Source organism: Lycium barbarum, chromosome 2, assembly GCF_019175385.1.
Source record: "Lycium barbarum isolate Lr01 chromosome 2, ASM1917538v2, whole genome shotgun sequence".
Classification (NCBI taxonomy): Eukaryota; Viridiplantae; Streptophyta; class Magnoliopsida; order Solanales; family Solanaceae; genus Lycium; species Lycium barbarum.
Window position 1 is genome coordinate 133,870,227 of NC_083338.1, and position 27,182 is coordinate 133,897,408.

Here is a 27,182-nt window from a genome sequence, read left to right on the forward strand (position 1 = left end):
CAAGTATGTTTGTTTCGTGCGATTGTATATTCTTGATAGTTTTTATATTGTTGATAGTTTTTATGTTTTCTTTTTATAAAAAAAAGTGACATGTTTTGAAAAACTATGGCAAAACATATTCAAAATTTGTAAAATTTCGCCCAAATCAAGTTTTTCAAACTTTTTTGGGAATGTATGGTCAAACTCTAGCTATGTGAATCATATAAAACCACATGTTGTCACAATTCTTTTCAACTTCAGCGTAACTATTTTTTTTTAATCAACCGACCAGTCTTTATTCCAAATCAAAGAGAATTACATTTGGAGAAGAGGGGACATGATGCCAAACTCTTCCATGTTCTTTGTAACTTGATAAATCAAGTTTCAGCTATAAAAGAAAACAAAACTACACAACTAAATACACGTATTCAAGGTGGATCAAAGGAAATTTCTGCAGCTTTCCTTTGTCGGATTCGAAACGATGCCATTTCCAGCCTATCCAGTTGCATCAAACCTCTGATTTCCTTGGTAATCCTGAAAATTTCGTGATTATTAGATTCTCTTTGTGCACATGACTAAGAGCAGCTAATTTGTCTGCAACTTTATTAGCTTCCCTGTAGCAGTGTTTAACGATCACTCCCTTCTCATTCACAATTGCTTTGATTCTGTCCACACTTTGCATAAGTCTCCATGGAACTGTTGTTTCTTCATTAACCGCAACAACCACAAGGTTAGAGTCTGCTTCTGCTATGATCTTGTTTAAGCCTTTTTCTGCACAATGTTTCAATCCTTGTAGCATTGCTCTTCCTTCAGCCCAATTACTAGTGTTCCAGGGCCTAAGAATATTGAATATGCCAAGATGAGATGTCCATTACAGTCCCTTATCACCCCTCCAGCCCCACACATCCCTTCTATGCAACTGCCATCACTGTTTAATTTATAGAAAAGGGGCTGAGGTTTAATCCATTTCACCATTTTATATGTCCTGTGAATCATTGGAACATCAATGATACTTTTTATTTTCTCCCAAGTTGCTTCCATTCTCAATTTCCCAAACTTCTGTTTGACCAACTGAAATAAGTTGTTGGAAATCATATATGTTGACCTTGAAACTGATGGAAGCTCCTGTCCATACTTGTTGGCACCCCTAGATCTCCATAATCCCAAATCACCAGTTGAGGCAGTATTTTTGAAATGAAGGATGCTACTGTATTGAAAGTTCTCTGGTTCCACCAGTCTTGTAGCAGCTGTAATAGGAGCTTGTCCCTAGGCTACTCCAAAAGGAGCACAAAGAATTGCCAGATCTGTTGTGCAAATCTACCAGAGCAAAATAAATGTTCAGTAGTTTCTAGAATTACATCATTGCAACGTCCACACCTGGTGCTTACTATTTTTCCCATTCTTCCCACTCTTTCATTAGTTGGGATCTTATCATGAATTGCCCTCCATACAATGAATGCCATTTTAAAAGGTACTGCTTTGTTCCAGATGGCCTTGTTGATAATGGAAATCTCCTTTCTTTGCCTCATCATACTCCAAGCTGAAGAAACTGAGAAGGTTCCTTTACTATTTGCTATCCAAATTGGTTGGTCCTCTTTATCAGGATCTATCAACACCTCAACCATAGTCACAATATTCCAGACTGATTCTGGCCATACAATCCCTGTGTTCTGCTCATGCCATTCTCCATTCCTCCATACTTCATTCAGTTTTGTTTGAAAGGGCCTCACTCCATCTGGCAAATGACTGTATAATGGACCAAAGGATGTCCAGTTATCAAACCAGAATGAAATATTTCCTTTGCCTATGTTCCACATCAAATGTTGTTCCACTTCATACCTCACTTTGCATAAAGATCTCCACATCTGAGATTCTCTACTTCTAACTTGCTTGGTTAGTGGATGAGATCATCTGAAATATTTTGCCTTCATAAACTTCCTCCATAAAGTGTCTTTTGTCCTGAGGTTACACCAGATTTTAGCCAGGAAAGCTTTACTAATATCTTCTAATCTTCTAAAATTTACTCCTTCCTCAGCATATGGATGGTAGAGCTTTGCCCATGGTGCCCAGTGAAATTTGGCATTATCATCACTAACTCCCCAGAAGAAGCTTGCCAATATCTTTTCTATCAGTAATAGAACATCTTTTGGAGGTTGAATTGTAGCCAACAAATGAATGGGCATGGCAAGAAAAACATGTCTTATAAGAATAGCTTTTCCCCCTGGAGATAATAACTTTGTTTGCCATCCCCTCACTCTACTAGTCACTTTGCTTATCATTCCTGAGTAGAATGTTGTTTTCTGTCTTCCCACTGACAAGGGACAACCTAAGTACTGGATTGGCAACTCCTTGTTTTGCATTGCTTTCAATCTTGTTACTTTATCAATGGCTCTTTGGGAGGATCCAGTAGCTAACACAAAGCAGCTTTTGTGTTTATTAACTAACTGGTTTGAAACACTTTCATAACTGGCTAGAGTGTTCATTATCCTCTGTATTGTAACTGTTTTCCTACTGGAAAATATAATTATGTCATCTGCAAAGGACAAATGGTTGATCTGTGGCCCATTATCTCCCATCATAAATCCTTTGAACCCTCTCTGCCTCATTAGATTGTTCAGCAAAACTGATAGAACCTCTGCACTGATTACAAATAGAGAAGGTGATATAGGATCACCCTGCCTCAATCCATTTCTAGACTTGAAAAAAAATGCCTTTGGCCATTCACAATAACTGAATACTAATTAATTGAGATGTGCCTGAAAATTAGTTCAATTCATGCTTCATCAAACCCTAACTTCCTCATCATTTGGCATAAGAATGGCCAAGCAACCCTGTCATATGCCTTGGCCATGTCAAGTTTCATAATCAAATTCCCTCATTTCTGCTCCTTGTCAAGGCCATTAATTATCTCTTATGCTAAGAGAATATTTTCTGATATTTGTCTGCCCTTGATGAAGCCAGACTGGTTCTCAGATATAATCTTTGGCAATACTTGAACTAGTCTGACATTTAAGATTTTGGCAATAATCTTACTTGAGACATTGCATAAACTGATGGGTCCCAAGTCTGTTAGTTGTTGGGGAAACTCCACCTTAGGCAACATGACTAAGCAGGTATGTGAGATGAACCTGGGGATCTCTGCTCTTGAGAAAAAAACTGCTACCGCATTATACACATCCTCTGAGATGATAGACCATATTGCTTGATAAAAGAGGGCCCCCAACCCATCTGGACTAGCAGCACTAGTTGTAGCAATACTAAAAACACCATCTATAACTTCTGCCATGGTTGGTTTAGCCATCAACATAATATTGTCTTCTTACGTGACCCTTGGACTGATACAATTCAGACTTCTAAAATCCCCTGTACTATTGTCTGAATTGAAGATATTCTGAAAATAGTCAACCAAAGCATTTGCCACATCTTCAGTACCTTCTCTCCACTGTCCAGTATTGTCCTGAATTCTTTGAAGGCTTAGTTTCTTTCTTCTTCCTTTAATCACACTGTGAAAATAGGCGGTATTCCTGTCTCCATCAGTCAACCAGTTAGCTTTGGCTTTTTGTCTAAGAACAACTTCTTGCAACTTGAGAAACTGTACATACTCTGCTTTAGCTTCATTCAATTCAGCCCTATGTTCAGGTGTATTATCAATTATCAAATCTTCCTCTTCTGCTTTTCTAACTTTTTGGGCTCCTCATAAATATCCCCAAATGTTTATCTTGACCACACACTCGACCTCTTGTTAGTTTTCTTCAATTTCTGATGCAGAATCCACATTGGGTTGCCTTCCACTGGTTCTTGCCATACTTCTTTAACCACTGCTTCAAAAGATTCATGTTCTGTCCAAAAATCTAGGAATTTGAGGTATCTAGGAACATTAGCAAGCACCTTCCTCATTGTGATCAACAAAGGCGCATGATCCGAGCATACTCTAGCCAGGTGTTGCACTGTAGTTTCTGAGAACTCATCTGCCCATTCTTCATTATAGAGTAACCTATCAAGTCTCATCCAGATGGTGGTAGGAGGTCCCCTATTGTCACTCCATGTATGAATATTGCCAAAGAAACCTGCATCTTGTAAACTGCATTCATCCATACAACCCAAGAAATCAATATTGTTGCCTGATTCTGTAAGGATTGCCCCCAAGTTTCTCTTCCCCAGATGTTATCACATTGAAATCCCCCATTACTCCCCAAGGTCCTTGAATTCTGTTGGCCCAAGATTTCAACTCCTCCCATAAGGGAATTCTAAGGTGCCTTTTACACTTGGCATAAACAATAGTCAAGTGTAAGGGATTATTACTAATGCCATGACTAAGTCTGACTGTAACTTGTTGTTCAATATCTTCAAAGATGTCAACCACATGCTCATCCGTCCAGAACAACCATATTTTGTTGTTGCAGTTATAGTAATAATGTTGCATACCAAGTTTGAGTTGATACCTCACTATCTTAGAAGACCTTGCCATTGGTTCTTCTAAGGAAATGAAGGTAAGATTGTTTTGAGTTTTGATTGACTTAAGCCTATCAGAGGCTTTTTGGGCCTTCATGCCCCTAATGTTCCATGAAAGTGTATTAAATATGGGAAACATTAGGGGTTAGAGCCTTTGTCTTGATGTTGTGTCCCTTTGTAACTCCAGGTGATGGCCAAATAGCTTTTTCACCCGAGTTTGCTTGAGAACCTCTAGGAGAGAGATTGTTGTATTGACTGATTTAGTGATTTTCCCTTGGACACTTTGCTCTAGATCAATGGACTCAAATTGTAATGCCCTCTGAGGTCTCTTAGCACTGTCATCATCTGATCTGACCATTATGTCCACTTCTTGCAGCATTTCTACATCCACTGCATCATCTGCCTGTCTTCTTCTTGGAACATTGGAGGGTGTTCCCTGTTTATGTGATAGATTAGGACTGCCATCATGCACAACTAGAGATTTCTCAGTATTGAGACCACAAAATTGCTCTTGCCCTGATATTTTTAAAACTGGCCATGCCATATCAACATGTTCAAACTCTGGGACATCTTTCAGTCTCACTTTAGCCTTGAATTTCTGCTTTCTTTTGTTTACCACTTTCTCCACTTGTTCATTGGAAACATTAACCAAAGGTATCAGGGACTACTGTTATTGATTTCTTACTCTTCTTGGTCTTCTTTTTTGTTGCAGGAACTGTTCCAGTTTTAGCTTTTTCAGTAACTACTTTGGGTTTCCTTCCTCTTTTGGATTTCACTGGTACTGCAACTGGTACTGCAATAGGGAGAGACTGATCTTCAATGGTAGCATGCACCTCGAGCTCACCCTCAGTGCCAAATGCTATCATCTCTGAATCAGTAATCCTGTTAGTATCATTATCTGCTATCAACGCTCCTTTGGTCGAATCATCCCCATTTTCTGTTTCCATGAGTGCTTCTTCCTCTAGAACTGAGAAAGTATTCTGTCCTCCATCATTGGTAATGTTTTGCTGATCCTCAACTTGTTTTTTCTTTTGTCCACTATTCTTTCTGTTATTATTCACCTCAGTCCATCCTCTATTCTTCTCACTAACCATTGTTCTTTCAACTGCAGGTTTTTTCACCCCAGCCATTGCAGTATCTTTAGGACGTTGGTTTCGGCATGTTGCATCTGAGTGGCCCTGCATTTTGCAATAAAAACAGAAGTCTGGAATTTGATCATACTCTTTCAGCTGGATGAAGGTCTGAATCTCTCCATGACTATCCAATAGAGCCACTTCAATTTCATTGAGTCTTGGTGTTGTTAGATCGATTTCAATCCTGGCCATAGCCGTGGTAGGCCTAGTTCGATCCAAAGTAGCTTTGTCAAGAGCAATAAGCGTACCAATTGGGTCAAGAATTCTTTCTAGAGCTAGTCAGTCATGATAGTGCCATGCAAGATCAGGTAAAGTGACCCATATGGGTGTGAGAGTTGACTCCATTTCAGCATTGAAATTTTGAGTCTATCTTTTGATTCGCATCAACATACCGCAAATTGGCATCGATTTACCTCCACCATAGAATCTCTTAAAATCGTCTTCATCTGTGAAATCTATGAAAACGTGTCTCCAATCCTTAGCCCCAATCTTAACGGTGCCCTTCATTGGCACTAAGCGTTTGAATTCAGCCCTAAGTTTGTCAATTTGGGGTCAAGTTCTGGGAAACTTACTGACCACAGTGAGCCGACATTTTTCCGCCAGCAATTCGTCCTCCTCATTAGTGAACAGAACCCGTGCTCAACCATTGACGAATTCATATTGTCGTGGTTCCAGTCGAACCATTCTCCTTGAATTTGTAGCAGTTTGTCCTCCGGTAGCCGATGCATAAGTGGGTTTTGGTGGTAAGTGGTTTAATGGGATGTTGGTGGTTAGTATTGCTTGATTAACGGTGTTGACCGGAAGGGCCATTGAAATAGTCTTAGGTCACCGCCTAAGGTGACGATGGGGAGCGCGTGTTAGGCGCGTTCTTTTGAGTAGGGTTTTTTTAGGGCCTTCAAAATTGTTGTGTTCGTCCCATCTTCAGCGTAACTATTTACTATGTGTGTTAGTACAACTTTTTTTGTTCTTTAATGAGCTAGCAGATTGTTGCAATTTTTTAGTACTTCTGCACAATCTTTTTCTTTAAAGTTTCCCATAAGATATTTTTCCAAATTTACCCAAGCAAGGAAATTTGAACCTTAAAGTCCAGAATCAACATCGATCCAGTCTGTCTTTTTAATGGAGAAGTACTACAGTTACCTTTTTGGGAATGTATGGTCAAACCCTAGCTACGGCAAAATCATTTAAAACCACATGGTGTCACATTTCTTTTCAACTTCAGCGTAGCTATTTTCCTTTTTTCAACTCAAATGTTCCAAATGCTTCCATATATGGAGTGATAAATTTACTCCTCTTGACTATAAATGCTTCACCTTACAGACTTTACTGAGGTTCATTTTAAGTAAAGGTAAGTTGCAATATTTGTGCAAAGTCCCTTTTACTTTCTCTGCTTCTCCCCTTACACGAAATATGCATCAGCTTTACTCCTCTTTCTTCATCTTTCTCTCTTACATCCCATTTTCGTGAAACTTTTGACATCATCTTTTTTAAAACCATCAAAGCTGATTCGGGGGCCAAGCGGGTCGACCCGGAATACCCATCTCCTTTCTCATTTCCACTCTTTAAATCAGAGCAAAAATGATGTCTTTTTTACCATACCAAGAACAAGAAAGCAAATAGTATACACTACTGTAAGAAGTAGGGTTCATTTGTATGATCTCTTCTTATACATCTTATGATGTGTGTATATGTTACTTTCTTTGTTTCAAGTACTGATCTTTTTCTCTGTTTTGTCTCTATTGTTTTGTAGTTGACCCAATATTTAAGGTATTAACTTTAAGAGAGGAAAAAATATGGATGAAGCATTTATCCCTGATGTTCTTCCTGAGTTCTTTTTATGCTTTCCACAGACGGTAATTTCTTCTTTACACGCTATTTTCATAATGCGGTAAAAAATTTAGATGCATTAAGATGATTCAGTATTGCAGGGATTAGGGATATTATGGCCCAAAATAAAAAGGGTCTTTCTTTTTGTGTTCTTTTTTCTTTCGGGATGGTTTAAGTTTGCACCAAAATGTTAGCAGCATTAGTGAAAAAGATCTCTGGGGAGAGCTGCTTATGATATTGTAGTTTTTTTCCTAAATTTTTGCTCTTGCGGAATAATATGCATTAGTGCATCCTGTTATATTAAGATTAAGATAGTTTGGATGAAGATAAAGCGCATAAAACTGATTAAAATTTTGTTTATTCCAAGTTTCTTGCTGTTCTCTGTCAATTATTTAAGAGAGAAAGCTATTTCACAGTTCATAATTGGTCCTTTTAGATTATGACTATTATTAGAGATGGGATGTTTGATGTGAATCTGGTTTTTGCTGCTTATAAATGTTAATAGAGATAATTATAAGGTAGGGGTATTTATTATACTAAGTTCGCATTAGCAATCTTTACTCATCTAGGAAGTAGGACTGGATATGTTACATAAATGTTCAAAGAAGGGCTAAAGATGCATCTACAATAGGGATAACAATTTAATACATGTATTTCCTTACTGATCAAGGAGTGGATTGATAAAATAAAAAATGAGCAGACATTATCAGACAATTTTCTCAAGAAATAGCATTTGTTGAAGACCCTAGGAGTCTGTCTTTATTTTTTGTACAACTTTCTTTCACCGGAAAGCAAGGCAAGTCATTTTCTTTTTTGTGTCTCCTTTGCTTAGAGAATTCCTCCAGCCTTTCTCAAATTCTTCAATGGAGAGACTCCTGCGCTCTTTGTGCTTGAAGGTCCTGCAGGAAAATCTTGGCAAGTTGGTGTGGAACAGATTGAGTCCGATTTATTTTTCAAAAGAGGTTGGCCAGACTTTGTGGAGGAGAATAATTTAGAGTATGGAGATTTTCTAACATTTTGCTATGCTGGAAACTCAAAATTATATGTTAAAATATATGAAAAAGATGGCTGCTTAAAGCAAGACCAAGAAAATGTGCATGGTAAGTTACTTCGAAATTTTCAATTTTTAGCTACTTTGATGCATAATGTCAGTCTCCATGCTTAATCTTCGAGTCAAATCAAAATTAGTCCACTTACAAAAAGCAACTGGTACAACTATATGTGCAGCTCCTGCTCCCACTGATCAAGCAGCTAACGAGTCAGGAAACTCTAATGTCTCAATCACTTTATTCGAACTCGTCATGAATGAATATTGTTTGAAGAGAAAGCGTTTGGTAAGTTTATTAGTTGCTATTAATATTTTTGCATCTATACATAAATCCTTAAATTGTCATTTCTTTGAAAGATGGAATTGTATGAAATGTCGTGCAACTTTTAACTACCTTGCACTTTAGAGTTTAGGGGAGTGTAATATATGTGTTACCCAGTACTTGTACTGGTGTGAGGTAGCAAATACTCTGTGGAATTAGTCGAGGTGTGGGCAAGTTGGTCAAATATCACGATTATCAAATTATATATCTGATAATATGTGAAAGATATATCCTCTTTGATTTGTTATTTCTTTGACCTTGGTATCTGATAAGGAAAAAGATGTTGTACCTCCAAAAACAGTAAATTTTCACTCATAGTTCAGATATGATATGATTTGAAGAAAATAACTGCATGTGTTGTTTCACAATAACATCAGCTAAGTGAATCGTATTGGTCAAATGGTATTCTTTGAAGTAGTCAATTATACTTCGAATCACGATGGAAAGTAGCCTGCTAGTTGTATTTCTTTTTATTCATAGCATTTGATGCCAATCAGTTGATTCTTAAATGTGTGTTCTATTTGTGACTATTGTATTCTTTATGCAGACTATACCAGCTGTATTTGGCAATAGATTTATGAAAAGGGGTGAAGAGAAAATTGCTACTCTGCGAACTGGTAGTGATAGCTGGCAGGTTAAAGTTTGCCGTGATGATAGATTTTTACTTCGGAGAGGGATTGGCAAATTTATGTGCGACAACAATTTGCGTGTAGGAGATGCTTGCCGCTTTGAACTTATTGATGAGGAGAAGTTCATAATGGTGGTTCACATTAGACGATTTCCAGATAAAGTAGTCAACTAGTCATAGAAATAGTGGCAAATCCCTTTTGTTACGTTTAGCAATGTTTCTGCTTTAGAGAATATAATATACTCCCGCCGTTTCAATTTATATGAACCCATTTGACTGGGCATGATATTTGAAAGAGGGAAGACTTTTGAAACTTGTGGTTCAAAATAAGTATTGAAAATTTGTGTGGCTGTAAATCATTCATAAAGTGAATTTGTTTTCAAATTAGGAAAGAGGTCATTCATTTTGGCACGGACTAAAAAGGAAATAGGTTCAAACAAATTGAAACAGATGAAGTATGTAATACTAAGCATTGCACTGTGGAATAGAAAGTTGATGTGTCCGATTGGTGTTTTTGAAACATATGAGCTTGTTTGGATTAGCTTGTTTTAGGTGTTTTTAAGTCAAAATAGTTTTTAAGTACTTTTGTAGTGTAAAGTTAAAATAAAAAGTGCTTAAGCACTTGTTTTTAAGCTTAAACAATAAAAATAAGTTAAAAGTCATAAGTTACAATTACTAACTTATGACTTTTGGCTTAGAATAGATGGTATTTGATGATTATGACAAAGAACACTAATGATGAAGGGAGTGATGAAAGTGATATATTAGTAGATAAGAGTTCCGTTCTTATCCCAATTAACTAGACTTTCTTTTTGGTAGGAAAAATAATAACAAAATCGTAAAACTATATATAATTGAATATCAGATTAATGCTTGAATATGTAAAAGAAAGGGAAATATGGTATTTATAATGAGTTAGGGTGCTATACTATTGGTTATGGATTATGGATTAGACGTGAAAAATGAAAGATAGAAATGTAAAGTCTCGAAATATTATTTGAAGGATCAATTAAAATTATAAGTTGTTCAATTACATTTTAAACCTGTTTTGTTGAGGATTTAAAAGATGGAATACTCACTAATCTCTAGTATGCTCAACTTCTCATTTACTCTTAAATTAATTTTTTTTCTCCAGTTCAAAGTAATTACAGCACATTTAAGACTACAAGATTCAAAGGATATTTTGATACATTTCCATTTTAATACATTTTTATATAGCTAAAGTGCCTGTTAATTTGGGACCCAAGGAGTAAATGTAAAAACCTGTTTGTCTCAAGTCTTGCGTAGTGACTCAACTTCGCCTTTAAAGGCTTTCTTTCCAATCAACTACTCCATAGGTTATGATTCTCTCTCTTTTCTTTTTTTTCATTTGATTTTTTATTCATTTTAATTCTTATAAGACACAATTTTTTATGTGTTACTGTAACTTCTTTTGTTCTTTAATGAGCTATCAGATTGTTGCATTTTTTAATTCGAACAAACTGCTTTTCATATTTTAAAAACTGGCTTTAAGAAGTATTACACTTGCAGTTCTTTTTAAATTAAGCTACTATAACTATTCTAATACTTCTGCCCAATCCTTTTCTTCAAAGTTTTCCAAAAGATATTTTTCCAAATTTGTCCAAGCAAGGAAATCTGAACTTTAAAGTCCAGAATCAACATTGATCCAGTCTGTCTTTTTAATGCAGAAGTACAGTTACCTTTTTTGTGCAGTATAGTCACGGTTATGAATAGTTAGCAATATTCAAACAAATGTGACCTAATTTAACATTATTGAATTTTAAATGAAATACTACTTCATACTGGTTTCAACTTTCAATGTGAATTTAAGGTAAAATATTAATTTTCACTCATATTTTTTAGTTTTCATTAACTTTTTTTAAGTAAAAATCATATGAAACCACATATTAAAATCATATGAAACCACATATTATCACAATCTTTTTCAACTTCAGCGTAACTATTTTTGTTTTCCAACTCAAATATTCCAAGGGCATAATAACACATTACTATGTTTATCTTTATTCAACCATGTAACTGTTTATTTATAAATTAATTTTAGTACTTAAAAATGCTTTGTAATACTTAAAGCTTATCAACTACTTTTACAATCAGCTAATTCAAACAGTACTTAGTCTCTCGGTTATCGGTAATTCTGATTTTTATCTTAATAATGTTTAACAAGTCCATTTAACCTTCAATTAATTGAAATAAGTGTTTTTGATTGTTATGTTTGTGGTCCTAATCAACTGCGAGAGTTGCAGGGGGCTGCAGCCCATGCGATGGATTAGGCAAGAGACTGAAGTGGTCCGTTTCCTACTTGGAAACCGATTTGGAGGACATCAATTTCTATTGGGTTTAGAATCTTTCGCAACTTACATATACATGACTTTCCTTCATAATTATGTATCATGTAAATACAACTTTCATTGAGAAAGAAGAGTTGTTGACGATCGTGGTTTTTTTCTCCAATTTTCACGTTAAAATTGTGTGTTCTTCTTTTTTGTCATTGCTTAATTCTCGTTGTCTCATAACATTGATCCCTTTATCCATAAATGAAGGACCAATAATGTAACCTTTTAGGAGTACTAGTAATAGTTACTCCACTTGACTATAAATTATCCACCTTATTTATTAAGGTTCATTTTAAGCAATGGTTATAAATTGGGACTTCTGTGCAAGCCTGTTTTCTTACTCTTCCCTTTCACAAAAAAATGCATCAGCCTTCCTCTGTACACATCACAGGCGGCTGCTACACTGCCACCTGATACCTACATTTCCCTATTCATGTTTACTTCTCCTTCTTCATCTTTCTCTCTCACTTCCCTTCTTCATGAAATCATGTTTTTAAAATCATCAGTCCTACAGAGTAAAATGATGTCTTTTTCCCCATATCAAGAACAAGACAACAATAGTGTACTGCAGTTAAAGGTGGGGTTCATTTTTTCTTCAATGCTCGTTTGTAAACCTCTTCTTATACTTCTTATAATGTGTGTATATATGATTTTTTTTGTTTTGTTTCAAGTACTGATCTTTTTCTCTGTTTTGTCCCCATTGTTTTGTAGTTGAGCCACTATTTAAGGTATTGAGATTTAGCCATAGAAGAAAAGGTGAAAGGAAAAAAAAAAAAAAAAAAAAAGATGGATGAAGCATTTATCCCTGATGTTCTCCCTGAGTTCTTTCTATGCTATCCACACACGGTAATTTCTTTTTTACATATTATCTTCAGAAAAAAGATTTTCAAAGTTTTAACTTTGGCCCAAAATGGAAAGGGTCTTTCTTCTCGTGTCTTATTTTCTATGATATTGCAGCTTTTTTCCTAATTTTTTGCTCTTATGGAATAATATGTATTAGTGTGTCCTGTTATATTAACATTTACATAGTTTAGATGAAGCTAAAGAGCCTAAAACTGATAAAACTTTTTACTTAATTCAAGTTTCTTGCTGTTCTCTATCAATTATTTAAGAGATAAAGCCATTTCATGAAGATATGTTTTCTTATAATTTTGGTTCTTGGCTGAAAATGATCAAAGTTCATAACGGGGGCTTTTAGATTATGACTATTATTAGGGATGAGATGGTTGATGTGAATCTGTTTTTTTTTGCTTTTAATAGTTAATGGAAATAATAGTAAAAACTTGAAAATATTTATCACTTATTATGTTCTTGCAACTCTTGTAAGGTAAAGTTGTTTATTATCCTAAGTTTGTATTAGCAGTATTTACTCATCTGATTGCAGAGGAACTAGGAATAGATATGTTACATAAATGTTCAAAGAAGGGCTAAAGATGCATCTGTGATTGGGATAACAATTTAACACATGTACTTTCTTATTGACCAAACAGTGGATTGATATTAAAAAATGATCTGAGAGTGGTTATGGTCCTAGATTTGCAAAGATTATTGGACAATATCAGATAATATACGCAAGAAATAGCAGTTGATGTAGACTCTAGGAGTCTTACTTTATCTTTTGTACAACTTTCTTTCATCGGAAATCAAGTCAAGTCATTTCCTTTTTGTGTCTCCTTCGATTAGAAAATTCCACGAGGATTTCTCAAGGTCTTCAATGGGGAGGCTCCTGTGCACTTTGTGCTGGAAGGTCCTGCAGGGATATCTTGGCCGGTTGGTGTGGAACAGATTGAGGGCGATTTCGTTTTCAGAAGAGGTTGGCAGGACTTTGTGAAGAAGAAGAATTTAGAGTATGGAGATTTTCTAACATTTTGCTATGCTGGAAACTCAAAATTTTATGTTAGATTATATGGAAAAGATGGCTGCTTAAAGCAGGACCAAGAAAATGTGCACGGTAAGTTTCTTCAACACTGAGCATATTCAATTTTTAGCTAGTTTGATGCAAAATGTCAGTCTCCATGCTTAATGTTTAGAGTCAAATCCAAATTAGGCTACTTACGAAAAGCAACTGGTACAACTATATGTGCAGCTCCTCCTCCCGCTTCATTTGAACTCGTCATGAAGAAATCTTACTTCACGAAATTGGTAAGTTTATCAGTTGCTAATATTTTGCATCTGTACATAAATCCTTAAATTGTCACTTCTTACGAAGATGGAATTGTATGAACTGTAGTGCAATTTTTTTATTATCTTGCACTTTAGAGTTTAGAGGAGTGTCATATTTGAGTTATCCGGTACTTGTGCTGGTGGGAGGTAGCAAGTATTCTGTGGAATTAGTCGAGGTGTGTGCATGTTGGCCGAACATCACGATTATCAAAATATTTATGAGAATTTGTGAAAGATATCCTCTTCGATTCGTTGTTTCTTTGACCTTGGTATTTGATGAGGAGAAAAATGTTGTACCTCTAAAAGCAGTAAATATTTCACTCATAGTGCATATATGTTATGATTTGCAGAAAATAACTGTCATTTCATCATTATCTAGTTTTCGTGCTAGGGTTCACAATACATCAGCTAAGTGAATTGTACAGATTGGTCAAATGGTATTCTTTGAAGTAGTCAAATACACTTCGAATCATGATGGAAAGCAGTGTGCTAGTTGTAGTCTTTTTCTTTCAATTCTTAGCATCTGATGCCAATTACTTGATTCTTAAATGTGTGTTCTGTTTGGGCATGTAAGTGACTGTTGCATACTACATGCAGACTATTCCAGCTGCATTTGGCAACAGATTTATGAAAAGGGGGGAAGAGAAATTTGCTACTCTTCGAACTGGTAGTGATAGCTGGCAGGTTAGAGTTCGCAGTGGTGATAAACTTGATTTTCGGAAAGGGATGAGCAAATTTTTGTGCGACAACGATGTGCGTGTAGGAGATATTTGCCGCTTTGAACTGATTGATGAGGAGAAGTTCATAATGGTAGTGCAAATTAAACGATTTCCCAGATGAAGTAGTCATAGAAATAGTGACAAATCCCTTTTTTACATTCAGCAATGTTTCTGCTTCAGAGAGGACATCATATGTACTAAGCATTTCAAGTGGAATAGAAAGTTGATATATCAGATTGATGACTATGAAACATAGTATATTCCCTTTATAGTTGATGAGAATTCTGTTCATATCCCAATTAAGTAGACTTCCTATTTGTTAACAGAACACAACTACAAAATCGTAAAACTATAAAAAATGAAGATCAGATTGATGTTTGAATATGTAAAATAAAGGGTAATATGGTATTTATAATGAGTTAGGGCGCTATACTATTGGTCCTGTATTATGTGTTAAATGTGAAAAAAATGAAAGATAGACATGTAAAGGCTCGATGTATTACTCCTAGTTGAAGAATCAATTAAAATGATAAGTTGTTCGATTACGTTCTCATAAAACCTGTTATTTTAGGATTTAAAAGATGGAACACTTACTAATCTAGTATGCTCAGCTGCTCATTTCAAGTAAGATCCCCTACTGCTGACTGAAGAGTGACAAGTGCAAAGAATGCATACTTGCAAAGAGAGTAGAATTAAGGGTGTGTTCGGGATGGAGGAAAATGTTTTCCTAGAAAATAAGTGAATTTCCACTTATTTTCTCATGTTCGTTTGGGTAGTGAAAAATAAGTGAATTTCTTACTTATTTTCTCATGTTCGTTTGGTTGATACAAAACGTTTTCCGGAAAATACTCATCAAGCCTCACCAACTCCAATCCAACCCCACCCACACCCCACTCCCACCCACCCACCTACGCCCCCACCCCCTGTCACGACCCAACCCCGTGGGCCGTGACTAGTGCCCGAATTGGGCACCCGAACACAATCACAAATCCGAGTGGCAAACAGATGGCTTATACCGACACAAATATCAAATGCTGCCTCAAATTTTATCCAACGCATTCAAGTATATAGCAGAAGCCGTCAAGGCTATATTTCAAATTTAGATAATTTCCAGAAAAATTTCGGCAGAGTTTCCTTTGTTTTACAGACTATCCAAAATAACCCTGCGCACAGAAAATACCAACAAAAGCCACACCGGCCAACAAAGCAACATGTAAACATATGCGGACCGGCCGCCGCGGCGAATGAGATCGCCCAAACACAACATATACACGCATTCGTACAGAAAGACCTTAACCCACAAACATGTCCACAGACCTCTAAACAGACCGACAGAATCATATGACGGGACAGGGCCCCGCCGTACCCATGAACGAATATATATAAATGCACTAACAAATATATATACCAAAAATATAAGCTCCGGAATGAGAGGAGCACTCCGAATAGCAGAAGGGGGTGTCCTAAACAGGTGGATCACCAGGTTGTGCGTCTGTACCTGCGGGCATGAAACTCAGCCCCCGGAGGAGGGGGTCAGTACGAAATATGTACTGAGTATGCAAAGCAGAAGGTACAGAAATAAATCTTGAACAGTAATCGAATCAGAAGTATGGAAAATAATACATATCCAAAAATATCAAAATGTTTATTTCCAAAGTATAAATTATGCATAGGGCACAGGAAAATATGGTCGCCCGCCTGTCGATGGCGCCATAACACAGCATAACACCAGAAAGTTTCAAATCTCCGAATCCCCGGCACACATCACAACACAGCATAACGCCAATCACAGCATAACGCCAAACATATGTGGAACCCGGCCCTCGAGCGAGGAGCTCGGTGAACCATAAACACAGCATAACACCGGAATGTATCATAATACGCACGACAACCGAACCGGCCCGGGAACCGGCGAACGATATCATAGGGCACGAGCGGAGTAGTGAGGAATCATATGCATAAAATCATTATCATAAATCCAAAGATAAGCAAAATAGTCATATTTAAAATCAGAACAATAATTATAACATTTTCTTCCCAAAGTTACCGAAATTACAAAAAGGGCGTCGCGGGACCCACGGACGAGTATAGACCCGAACTGAGCCCGCCTATGAAAAACATACTCATTTTATATCATACAAACCCCTACGAAAATTTCAAAGCAATCCGAGCTTTTCTGAGGAAGTTACGGGCGTTTGAACTTTTGGAATAGCTAAAGAACAAGCTTTGGAACCAAAAATCAGCTTTCATGAAATCTTTACAAATTATAAACTCCAAGGATATAAGGATCAATGTTATGGCATATGCGCCCAAGAATACCAAGGAAACAATTACGAATCATAGACAAGCTCGGATTTGCGAGAATAGGGTTTCCTAGAGGCTCGTATCATGGCCTACTTTAACTAAGGCATGCCAAAAAGAAAGATTACTTTACATACCTCAAACGCTCTCCAATAATAATCCAAACACAAGATAAGTCCAACCTACGTCTCGGGCTGCCCACGATCTATAAACAAGTCATAAAATGTCAAACATTAGCTAAAGACTTTTTTGGGCATTAAATTCCAATTTCGCCCTTAGTTCTACAGAAATTTGGGCAGCATTTCCCCTGCAAATAGGCTGCCCCGAGAATTTAACTCGGCCATATCGATCAACACACAACCACAACAACCAACCTAACAACATTAATAATTAATCCGAAAGGTAATGCAACAATAATAGCTCTCTTGTCATCATTTATCAACTTCCATAAATTCAATTCGACGACTTACATTCAAGCCACAACATCGCTCACACATTTAATTATCAACCCGAATCTTTACCAACAATATTCTAGGACATTCTAAACAATTCATATAACATTTCCAACAATCCAATAATTTAATCCAATGTGGCCGAAAACAGCCCCAAACCGAGAGCAGCCCCCTATGCCACACTTCTCAACTTCTATTCATGATTTGTGTCAACAATCCACAATGTAACGATATAATTCTCATAAATATACAAATTACGTCAAACGCACAATAAGCCTCAAATCAGTCCGCAACAATTCACCATATCATTTTGGGACATTAAACTCTCATTTCCAACATAAAAGTCATCACAACAACTATTAAAACGCTAAGCGACATTAGTGTTCTTGGGCATATAGCATGACCCATATTCATCTATCACTACACATATACATATATTGATGATTCTTAGCCATCCTACACACTACAACAATTTAACTTGCTGCAAGGAATTTATTCAACACCCAATCAAAATACCCATTTACACGGCTAACTTCAAACCCACCATATCTCACAAATTTCACCCATATTAACATACTACAACAAGCATATAACATTCACAACTCATAAAACAAGAGAAATTCTTACCTTTCTTCTTCAATCCCACAAATAGTTAGGGTTTGTGATCTACCAAACGGATGATTTGATCGCCCCAACAACACTTTCACACTACTTAGGGACCTCAAAATAGTGGGTTTACACCAAAGAAATAATTTTGGGATGGCTTGAAATGGAGTTGATTTTTCTTAGTTTTGGCCGTGAGCTTCTTGTTGAAGCTCTTCAACTTTTTGTTTTATTTGCTAAGTGTTGAAGTGGTAAAGATGACTTAAGCTAAGTCATCTTTTAAGCTTCCACAATATTTATCCATGTGTCCCATGGCCCACACATGTGTTGGACCAATTAAAATTGGCCACACAATGTGTGGGACCATTTGAGGGCCACAAGGCCTCATTTGCAAGTTTTTTTTTTTTTAATTCCAATTTATGAATTGTGGTCCCAAATTTTTTTCCTAAGTGTTCAATGCCAACAATTTCATATATAACTTATGCCTCGAAATAAAATCAAAGGTCAAAAGTCCCGACTTCGAATCCCGGAATAGTCTTGGCTCTAAATTATCATAATTAATTCGGGTTGTCCCAATGTATAAAAATACGGGACGTAACAACCCCCCCCCCCCCCCCCCCTCCAAAAAAAAATTCTTTTGATTTTTTTTTGTTTTTTGCACCCCCACCCCAACCCTCACCAACTCCAACCCAACCCCATACCCCCCACCCCCACCCCCACCCCACTCCCACTCACCCACCCCTACGCTCCCACCACCCCCCCCCCCTCCATTTTTTTTTTAGGTTTTTTGCACCCCCACCCCCAACCACTCCCGTAACCCATACACCACTCGCTCCCCCGGCACCCTACCCCCCCTCCCCCACCCTCCCACAACAATTTTTTTTGAAGTTTTTAATTTTTTTTCTAAATTTTCTACACGACCACATCTCCCATCACCCCCTCCCCCTTGCGTGGAACCCATACCACACCAACACCCCCTTCCCCAACCCCAATATTTTTTTTTTGAAGTTTTTTATTTTCTTTTGCGGGTTTCTACACCCCAAGACACCACCTACCCCAAAAATAATCTTTTCACCACACCCCCCCCCAAATACCCCATCACCCCTTCCAAAAGTTTTAATTTTTAACCATGCAAACATTCAATTTTTATATTTGTCAACTTTTTTTCAATTTTTTTGGAGGGGGGGGGGGGTGGTGGGATGCAAAAAACCAAAACAAATGTCAATTGTTTTTTTCAAAAAAATATTGGGGGGGGGGGGTAGGGTGCGGGGTGGGGTCGGGGTTGAGGGGTGGAAAAAACCAAAAAAAATGTCAAAACTTTTTTTTCAAGAATATTAAAAAAAATTTTGCGGGGGAGGGGGTAGGGGTGCGGGAGTGGGGTAGGGTGTGGGGTGGGGTGGGGTGGGGGTGGAAAAAAAAGTCAACTTTTTTTTTTCAAAACAAATAATTTTTTTGCTGGGGGGGGGGGGGGGGCATAGGGTGCGGGGTTTGGGTGGGTTTGCAAAAAACAAAAAAAAAGTCAAAAACAAAATTTCAATTTTTTTTTTTTTTTTTTTTTTTTTTTTTTGCCGGTGGGGGTCGGGTGGGTTGGGGGTTGGGAGTGGTTGGAATTGGGTTGGGTGGTGGTAGGGTGATTGGTGGAATGAACTTGTGAACTTGTTTTCCCTACTTTTATTAGGGAAGTCATTTTCCTCAAAATTAAGGAAAATGTTTTCCAAAAGTTTTGACCAAACGAACATGAGAAAATTGAAAAACATTTTCTGAAAAATGTTTTCCTCCATACGGAACACACCCTAAGAGAAATTGATTTTTGTTTCTGTGTCATTGCGGCCAGATGTTAAAGTCTTAACCATTTTGACTTGGCCCTGCGCATTTACCTTATTTTTAGTCAACAACTACAAGATGGAGTGATTAGCTAGGCATTAATTTAGGTTTTAGTAATTTCTTTTGCAAATCCTAGCTATATCCTAATATGATTGATTACCTAACTCCAAATTCTCTTGTCAGATTCATGTGTGGCGTCTGATCATATGTTGTCACATTCGTGTGTTGTGTATTAACTCATTCTTCTATTTAAAAGACTTAGGTTGAGTTGATTCTTTGATGGTAAGAATTATCATGGTTGAATAAGAGTTTAGGAGTATATATGTTCTCAGAATCACGAATCATGCTTGTCATACACTTAAAAAAAATAAAAGGAGTGCTAGGCTTGAGAGATATAATTGGAAGTTCATATGTGAATCTATTTACAATAACATTCAAAAAAAGAGAATTTTTAGACACAAGGGATGTCTCTATAATATATAATCGTCAAGTCACTCAAGGTTTAAGATTTCTACAATGTTTTTTCTAGAAAATTTTGCCTTTGCCATGATATGTTAACATTAAAATCCACCTAATGTGGTCACACTGCATGCTCCACCACTTCATTATTTGGTTTCTCATTTGGTATTCAATATTCGTTATTCATATTGAGGCCCGATTAAATTCAAATTAATGTAAAAAATATCCCGCTTCATGTAAATGTTTCAAGGTACACTAAAAATATCCCGTATAGACTTAGAGCCGTCAATATGGGGCTAGACTCGTCGAGCCGACCCAATCCCCCCCCCCCCCCCCCTTGATTTGATAGGGTTGGATTAAGATTTTTGGAGCCCATTTAAGAACAAGGCTTTGCTTTTTAGCCCGGCCTAAAAAAAGCCCGATGGCCCGTGGGTTTGAGCGACACTGGGTTGGGTCGGCACCTGGGCTTGAGCGATGCTGGGTATAAATATCATTACACCAATAATTAAAAACATGATCCATAACATAATACTTTTAAAACAATAAACATTAAATTTAATGTCCAGGGCGTACACTTTTACATCCGGAGCTTACGCTTTTGAGCTCAAGACTTATGCCTCAAACTCTAGGACGTACGCCTAATGGATCTACGCTTTTCATTTGCGCCCCGCCCCGAACTCGCCCCAAAACACCTTTGAAAACACTATGTAAGACTTTGTTAGCAAGTAGTAACATCATGTGATTTTGTATTGTAATTATTTATGTTAGAATTTTAAACATGAATTTAAATTAAAAGAATTATCAATTTTTTATTTTTTTTTAAAGGTGAGTTGGCCCAGCCAAACCCACACCCCACATAGTGCTTGGTTAGGCTGGCTGATTTAAGGCCCACAAAAAAATGGGCCATCTTGGTCTAGCCCGTCAAATATCAAAGCCACGTGGGCTAGTCTAGATGGGCTAGGCCAGCTCATTTTGACCGCTATACGTATATTTAAGCACTCATAAACGAATCCGAGCGTGTAATATAGGATGACATATTCAAAATTATTTCTTATAGAGCTCTCACACTTCTGTTAGGTAAGACAGTTATCATCCTTATGTTTATTAATTTTTCTCTTGGTGATTTGTTATCATCCTTAGAACTCAAAAGTACTAGTCCAGCTTTTTGGGAGGTTTTACCCCAACAAGAATGGCATCTGCACCCATTACAGCCAGTGTCACCTTTTTAACCCCTTCAGCAATAACATTATCTTGAATCCTTGCAGAATCTAACGCTCTTCCACAATTACTGGCTTTGTCAAGATTCACCTTAAGATCATAATCTGTTGTGTCATAAGCATAGCCTTGTTCTTCTTTAATAACCCTGACACTCCTTTCCAATCCACTAGCCAAATTTTCCCAAAAGGTTTTGCAATCATTATAAGCCTGGATAGCTTGTGGGCTGAGTTTTCCTTTGGGTTGGAACAGATATGCATGTGTTTTTTTTGCTTCATCAGCACCTGCCTGAATAATTGCAAGTGCAAAGTCTAAGGGCTTTGATGTTGCAGCTGACATTACCTTTGGATTGCTTTTGAGGAAGTTCATGCAGAATAGTTTGTCGGTACGTGAGCAAACCTTGTCGAAAAGTGCGTTATTTGCATTATTTGTATTGTTGGGTTTTAGAACTGGAGCAGCAGCATTTGAATACAAAGGAGAAAGCAAAAGGAAAGCACATAACAGGGGATATTGAATTGTGAATTTGTGCAATGAATCCATATTTGCAACAAAAAAGAATGATTTTGCTTTTGGGTCTTTGTGTCCAGATGCTTAAGTCTTAAACATTTTGACTTGGCCCTTCCCATTTACTTTATTTTTATAGACAACTACAAGATGGAGAGATTAGCTAGGGATTAATTTAGGTGTTAGTAATTCCTTTAGCAAATCCTAACTATATCCCAATTTGATTACCTAACTCCAACTTCTCTTATCACATTCATGTGTGGTGAGTGATCATATCTTGTAACATTCATGTGTTGTGTACGAATTCGTTATCCTCTGTTTTAGTGAATTAGGTTGCCATTATTCTTTGATGGTAAGGATAATCATGCTTGTGCAGTTGTGCGTCCTGGTTGAATTATAGTTTAGGACTAACAAGTATATGCTATCAGAAGTATGATTTCTGTTTGTCAACAGGGCTAGATTTACTATTAATATTATAGTACACGTGAACTCATGATCTCTCCACAAATTTCATAGAATTGGTCTATTATTATCTGTTGACACCCATGCTCTAAAAAGGTTGAATGGTACACTTGGTTGATTGTTAGTTATTTATCCAAATGAACAGGATTCAATTCCCACTTAGCACATTTTTTCCCATTATTTAGTGATGCACTCACGTTCTAGAATCCTAACTTTTTTTTAATCATATACTAGGAATACGAGGCTTGTGAGGTAAAATTGAAAGTTCATGTGTGAAACCATTTACAACATTTCATGCATAACCCATATCTGTTGTATGCTAAAATCCGGTAGTACAACTTCTATATCTAAAAGACAAAATATCCACTCTGATGTAATACCCCGAACGTCAATTGGCATACGTGTGTACTTGTAATATGTGTTAATATTTGTAATTTTGTATCTATGTGATCCTAATAGTGCTCATCTTCTCCCTTTATTATTTTAATTCCAAAACCAAAGACTTCCTTAAATCTAAAATTTCTGAACAATAATTTAGCATTCTGAATTATTCTGTATTATGGTCTTCCAATTCCATTCATTAGAGTGCTATGATTGAAGTCAATTCCCTTAATCTTCCGGCCAAAGTTATTCTTTTGTGCTTGTCTTGTTGAACACTTTAAGCAATTGATTTTGTAGGCCAGATCTTGTAAGAAACTTGAGCTAGCCAAAGATGTTTCTGCTTGTCACAAAGCTTGTTACAGCGAAAACCTTTATGTTTAGTGGCGACTATCAAAGTCATCACAAAAGAAAAAATTAAGCAATTTCATCAGTTGACAGTAAAAATTCTTTTTTTATTTTTGGAAGTTCATGTGCGAATTCACATGGATCGACCTTGTGACGACTATCAAGATCAACGCATAAAAGTTTTTTTTTTTTTTTCCATGGCCTATTAGCACCACTTTGCTGCCAATTTTTGAATCTCTTTATAGCGAAAAACTGAAATTCCTAGATTTGTCCTTCGTTACATTGGAAATGAGAAGAAGAAGAAGAAGAAAAAGAAAAAAAGAAAAATACAGTAGCAGCATCTGCATCAGGCCTCTGTATATACAACTAAGTCAACACAGCAATATTGATCAATTCAAGTAATACTCTGTCGCACAACTACATAAATAGACATTAGTACTCATATAAAACTAACAACTTCTTTTCAAAAATGGTAAATATCAAGAGGGACCAAGAAGAATTACCTAGCTAATTCCTCTTGGAAACCCAATCTGTGATCATAAGATGAGTCACAACATTAAATCCAGATAAACTAAGATACTCGATAATTTTGTTACCACTTGATATATCAGTATCATTAACCCCAGAAAGAGCTAGCCAATTTTCACAATACTCAGCATTAGTAGCTGCCATTGAAAATTCCGCACCCGCTATATCATATAACTTTTGTTTTTCAACGTGAATCAAAGCACCTTTGTACAAAACTATTATTTGATCATACAAGTTGCGACATTGATTGAGAGCTGGCCTTGAGTCTTGAATATTACCCTTCAGCTTTTCCTCTATGTATATTTGTGTTCTTGTCGCGTTTATAAGTCCTGTCTCGATGATTGATAGTGTTAGGTACAGCAGATCCTGTGCTAATACGACTTTAGGATTTGACTTTAAAATGTGCAAACAAAAAGACGGACTCCAACCTTCTCTGTAACCACTACTACAAGCATTCTTGAGAAGTTTAGGAGAAATTGGCTCTAATGTAGCATTGGTTTGTGGTAGTGAGAGTGACAAGGATGCCAAAAGAAATGTTGCAAGAATTGAAACATTGATTGATGAAGACATTATATTCTTGCTATGAAAGTGTGTACTACTTGAACTTTTTTTCAGGAATTTAGAGAAGCAATAGATATGCTCAACAGAGGGAGTTAAAGAAGGGGGGCAGAGGAGGTTTAACTTATGAATTGTGTATCTGCAAGATTTAGAATGATGGAAAGTCTCAATGATAATTTGAATTGTATCTTCAATATTTGGGATGTACAATGGATTGTCTCAATGATTAAATAACTATTTGATACGGTTCGTTTAGTACGATTCATTGACATCACAATTTATTGTGACAAATTACCAAAAAGGTAAAGATTTTGATCGCAGGTGTTGAACCATAGGAAGAACACTGTATTTAGATGGATCAATGGATTTGGATCAATTCTATTCCTGGTAATGAATTAGCAAGGGTTTCACAACTAATAAGGATCATCCACTCAGACCAAAGGGGAAGAGTGTGGAAGGAAAAGAAAGTTTTCAACAAGGATGATATATTATTATACTGTGTGTGCAAGGATATATATTTCAAAATGATATCTTTACTAATAATTGGCTGATAAATTTAATGACGCGATAGTTCACAAAATTTAAATATCTCATTTGTTCTTACATATTGGAGTCAATGTATTCTTTTGCCGCTAAATTAGTCATTCCACTTTTTAATATAGCATTAAGTAGCTCGATAAGTATTCAATCCAGCCCCTAAATGACATTTTCAAATACCTTGCGAGATACCATCTTTACTATATGCTTTTCTAATTCTCATATTCTTTTCATGATGTCCTTTACTTATGTTGATCTAATTCGACAAGTGTGATTACAATTTCCACCATGCACTTATGTAATGTAGGGGAGATTTGTACAATTTGTACAATTACCCCCCTGATTCGAGTTGAATGTTAATCAAAATAGCATGCCTAACTTTCCATCTTTCCTTGGTTTGATTATCTTTTATCAGATAATCATCTCATGTTCAATTGGTCAAAATTTTGGAAAACATTTTCTTTAAAAAAATAAATTCCTTAAAAATGAGGAAAATGACTTCCCTAATGGAATCGATATATTTCCTCAGTTTTGTGATCCAGGGAGGTTTTGTCAATGTTAAGTGTACACTTTTTTCTTTGTCTAAGCATGTAGCTATATTGGATTTTGAGCCTGTCACGTGCGCATATGAATTTTTTTGCAACATTGTCACATCGTCTTGTTAGTGCTCTTGTCCCTACTCTCGCAACTGCCATATTTATATATTACGGAGAGGCTTTTTATAGTAGAAGACACATATATACAGAGGGTATCTAACGACCCGTTTGGTTGTTATACGTATTTTGACCATATTACCCCCCCCCCCCCCATCGACCCTGTTCCCGAGGTATTCAGGAGTTTCTAGTGGAAGTTGAAAGGATTAGAACCCTTAAGTGAAAACATTTGGCATAGTTTTTCCCGTCTTGGGTTTCCACGTAAATCTTGTGTTCATTACGTTTATTGCTTTCTTGCATTATTGTTCTTGTGTTGGTGCATCCTAATCAGTTCCGCTGCATCGCTCGTCTAATTCTTAACAAGTGGTATCAGAGCGTTCAAGATCCAGGATGTCTACCGTAACCAAGTTTGATATCGAGAAGTTTGACTGCAAGATAAGCTTTAGTATCTGGAAAGTTCAGATGCAAGTTGTTCTCACCCAAAACAGATTAAAGAAGGCTCTTCTTGGGAAATCCAGGAAATTCGAGTCTATAACAAATGATCAATGTGAGGAATTGGATGAAAAGGCGCTTTCAAATATCCAACTATGTCTATCTAAAACGGTTCTTCGCGAGGTTATTCATGAGACTACTGTTGTAGGCCTCTAGTTGAAGTTAGAGTCTCTCTACATGATGAAAGGTCTCGCAAATAAAATTAGTCTGAAGGAACGGTTATACACATTCTCTATGGCTGAAGGCACCCCAATTCAAAATCATCTTGATGAGTTCAACGCTGTTATTCTTGACCTAGAAAATTTAGATGCTAAGGTCGAAGATGAGGCTAAAGCACTATTGTTGGTGGTCTCCCTACCCTCTACATATAAGCACTTTAAAGAAGTCATGCTATATGGTGGTAATGAAACACTGAGTTATGAGGATGTCAAATCTAATTTGTTGTCCAAAGAAAAATTTGATTTTGAAGTGCGTTGTGAAGACAAAGGACAAGGTTTGTCTGTTCGAGGAAGATCCCATGATAGAGGGAGTAATAGAAAGAATTTTAGGTCCAAGTCTAGAGGCCGTAAATTCAACAATGATAAATTCTGCAAATACTGCAAGAAGACAAATCACGTAGTTGGTGATTGTCATAAATTGAAGAATAAATTAGAGAGAGAAGAAAATAACAAAATGCTGCAGAAAACCGCTAAAGCAAGAGTTGTTGAAAGTGATTCTGAAGGTGATGTTTTGATGGTTGTCTCTATTGATAAGAAAAATTCTTCTGAATAGGTTTTTGATTTTGGATATACATATCACATGTGTCCTCATAAGGACTGGTTTTCAATATATGAGAAAGCTTGTAGTGTTGTCCTAATGGGGAATGATGCCCTATACAACGTTCTTGGGATTAGTACTGTAAAAATTAGGACCCGTGATAGTGTTATCAGGACCTTGACCAACGTTTGTCATGTTCATGACTTGAAAGGTAACCTTATTTCTCTTGGTACTCTTGAATCTCTTGGATGTAAATATTCAGCCGAAGGTGGAGTTCTCAAGATTTCACAAGGTGCTCTGGTCTTGATGAAAGGAACAAGACGTAGGACTCTCTATTACCTGCAGGGTTCAATTGTGATGGGGTCTGTAGCAGTTTCTACTTCATTATCTGACGATTATCTCACCCGTTTATGGCATATGCGTCTGGGTCATATGAGTGAGAAAGGTATAACCATTATGAGCAAAAGAGGTCTTCTTGGTAAAACTA

The 27,182-nt window shown here is 36.7% G+C and overlaps 4 protein-coding genes and 1 long non-coding RNA gene across 20 annotated transcripts; 2 read left to right on the top strand and 3 right to left on the bottom strand.

The window, feature by feature from the left end:
• The first annotated feature begins 237 nt into the window (after positions 1–237).
• LOC132627355 (B3 domain-containing protein At3g06220-like) lies at positions 238–9,882 on the top strand. Of its 14 annotated transcripts, none has more exons than XM_060342661.1 (6): positions 238–709; positions 5,543–7,202; positions 7,315–7,417; positions 8,224–8,491; positions 8,619–8,725; positions 9,309–9,880. In XM_060342661.1, exons 3-6 carry the CDS (start codon positions 7,358–7,360, stop codon positions 9,561–9,563), a joined length of 690 nt encoding a protein of 229 aa, XP_060198644.1. In that variant the 5' UTR covers positions 238–709; positions 5,543–7,202; positions 7,315–7,357; the 3' UTR covers positions 9,564–9,880. The 14 variants fall into 14 exon arrangements, with proteins under 14 accessions (XP_060198644.1, XP_060198645.1, XP_060198646.1 ...); XM_060342662.1 differs by having other exon boundaries at positions 238–507; XM_060342657.1 differs by lacking the exon at positions 238–709 and adding an exon at positions 5,289–5,427 and having other exon boundaries at positions 5,543–7,215; positions 9,309–9,881.
• On the bottom strand, positions 3,299–4,074 carry LOC132628946 (uncharacterized). The gene is made up of 2 exons (XM_060344697.1): positions 3,716–4,074; positions 3,299–3,608 (listed from the first exon to the last, which is right to left on the bottom strand). Exons 1-2 carry the CDS (start codon positions 4,072–4,074, stop codon positions 3,299–3,301), a joined length of 669 nt encoding a protein of 222 aa, XP_060200680.1.
• Positions 9,883–11,582: 1,700 nt separating the features above from the next.
• LOC132627356 (B3 domain-containing protein Os03g0212300-like) lies at positions 11,583–14,876 on the top strand. 3 transcript variants are annotated; one of them, XM_060342670.1, is made up of 5 exons: positions 11,760–12,320; positions 12,455–12,589; positions 13,427–13,694; positions 13,791–13,885; positions 14,504–14,876. In XM_060342670.1, the coding sequence occupies exons 2-5, from the start codon at positions 12,530–12,532 to the stop codon at positions 14,744–14,746; spliced, it is 666 nt and encodes a 221-aa protein (XP_060198653.1). In that variant the 5' UTR covers positions 11,760–12,320; positions 12,455–12,529; the 3' UTR covers positions 14,747–14,876. The 3 variants fall into 3 exon arrangements, with proteins under 3 accessions (XP_060198651.1, XP_060198652.1, XP_060198653.1); XM_060342668.1 differs by lacking the exon at positions 12,455–12,589 and having other exon boundaries at positions 11,583–12,320; XM_060342669.1 differs by lacking the exon at positions 12,455–12,589 and having other exon boundaries at positions 11,758–12,320; positions 13,830–13,885.
• Positions 14,877–15,836: 960 nt separating this feature from the next.
• LOC132622541 (uncharacterized) lies at positions 15,837–18,202 on the bottom strand. The gene is made up of 3 exons (XR_009575927.1): positions 18,006–18,202; positions 17,064–17,131; positions 15,837–16,123 (listed from the first exon to the last, which is right to left on the bottom strand). It is a non-coding gene; the product is annotated as an uncharacterized LOC132622541 (long non-coding RNA).
• A 3,214-nt stretch (positions 18,203–21,416) lies between these two features.
• On the bottom strand, positions 21,417–22,019 carry LOC132628947 (uncharacterized). Its single transcript, XM_060344698.1, has one exon. It carries the CDS (start codon positions 22,017–22,019, stop codon positions 21,417–21,419), a length of 603 nt encoding a protein of 200 aa, XP_060200681.1.
• Between the last annotated feature and the right edge of the window lie 5,163 nt (positions 22,020–27,182).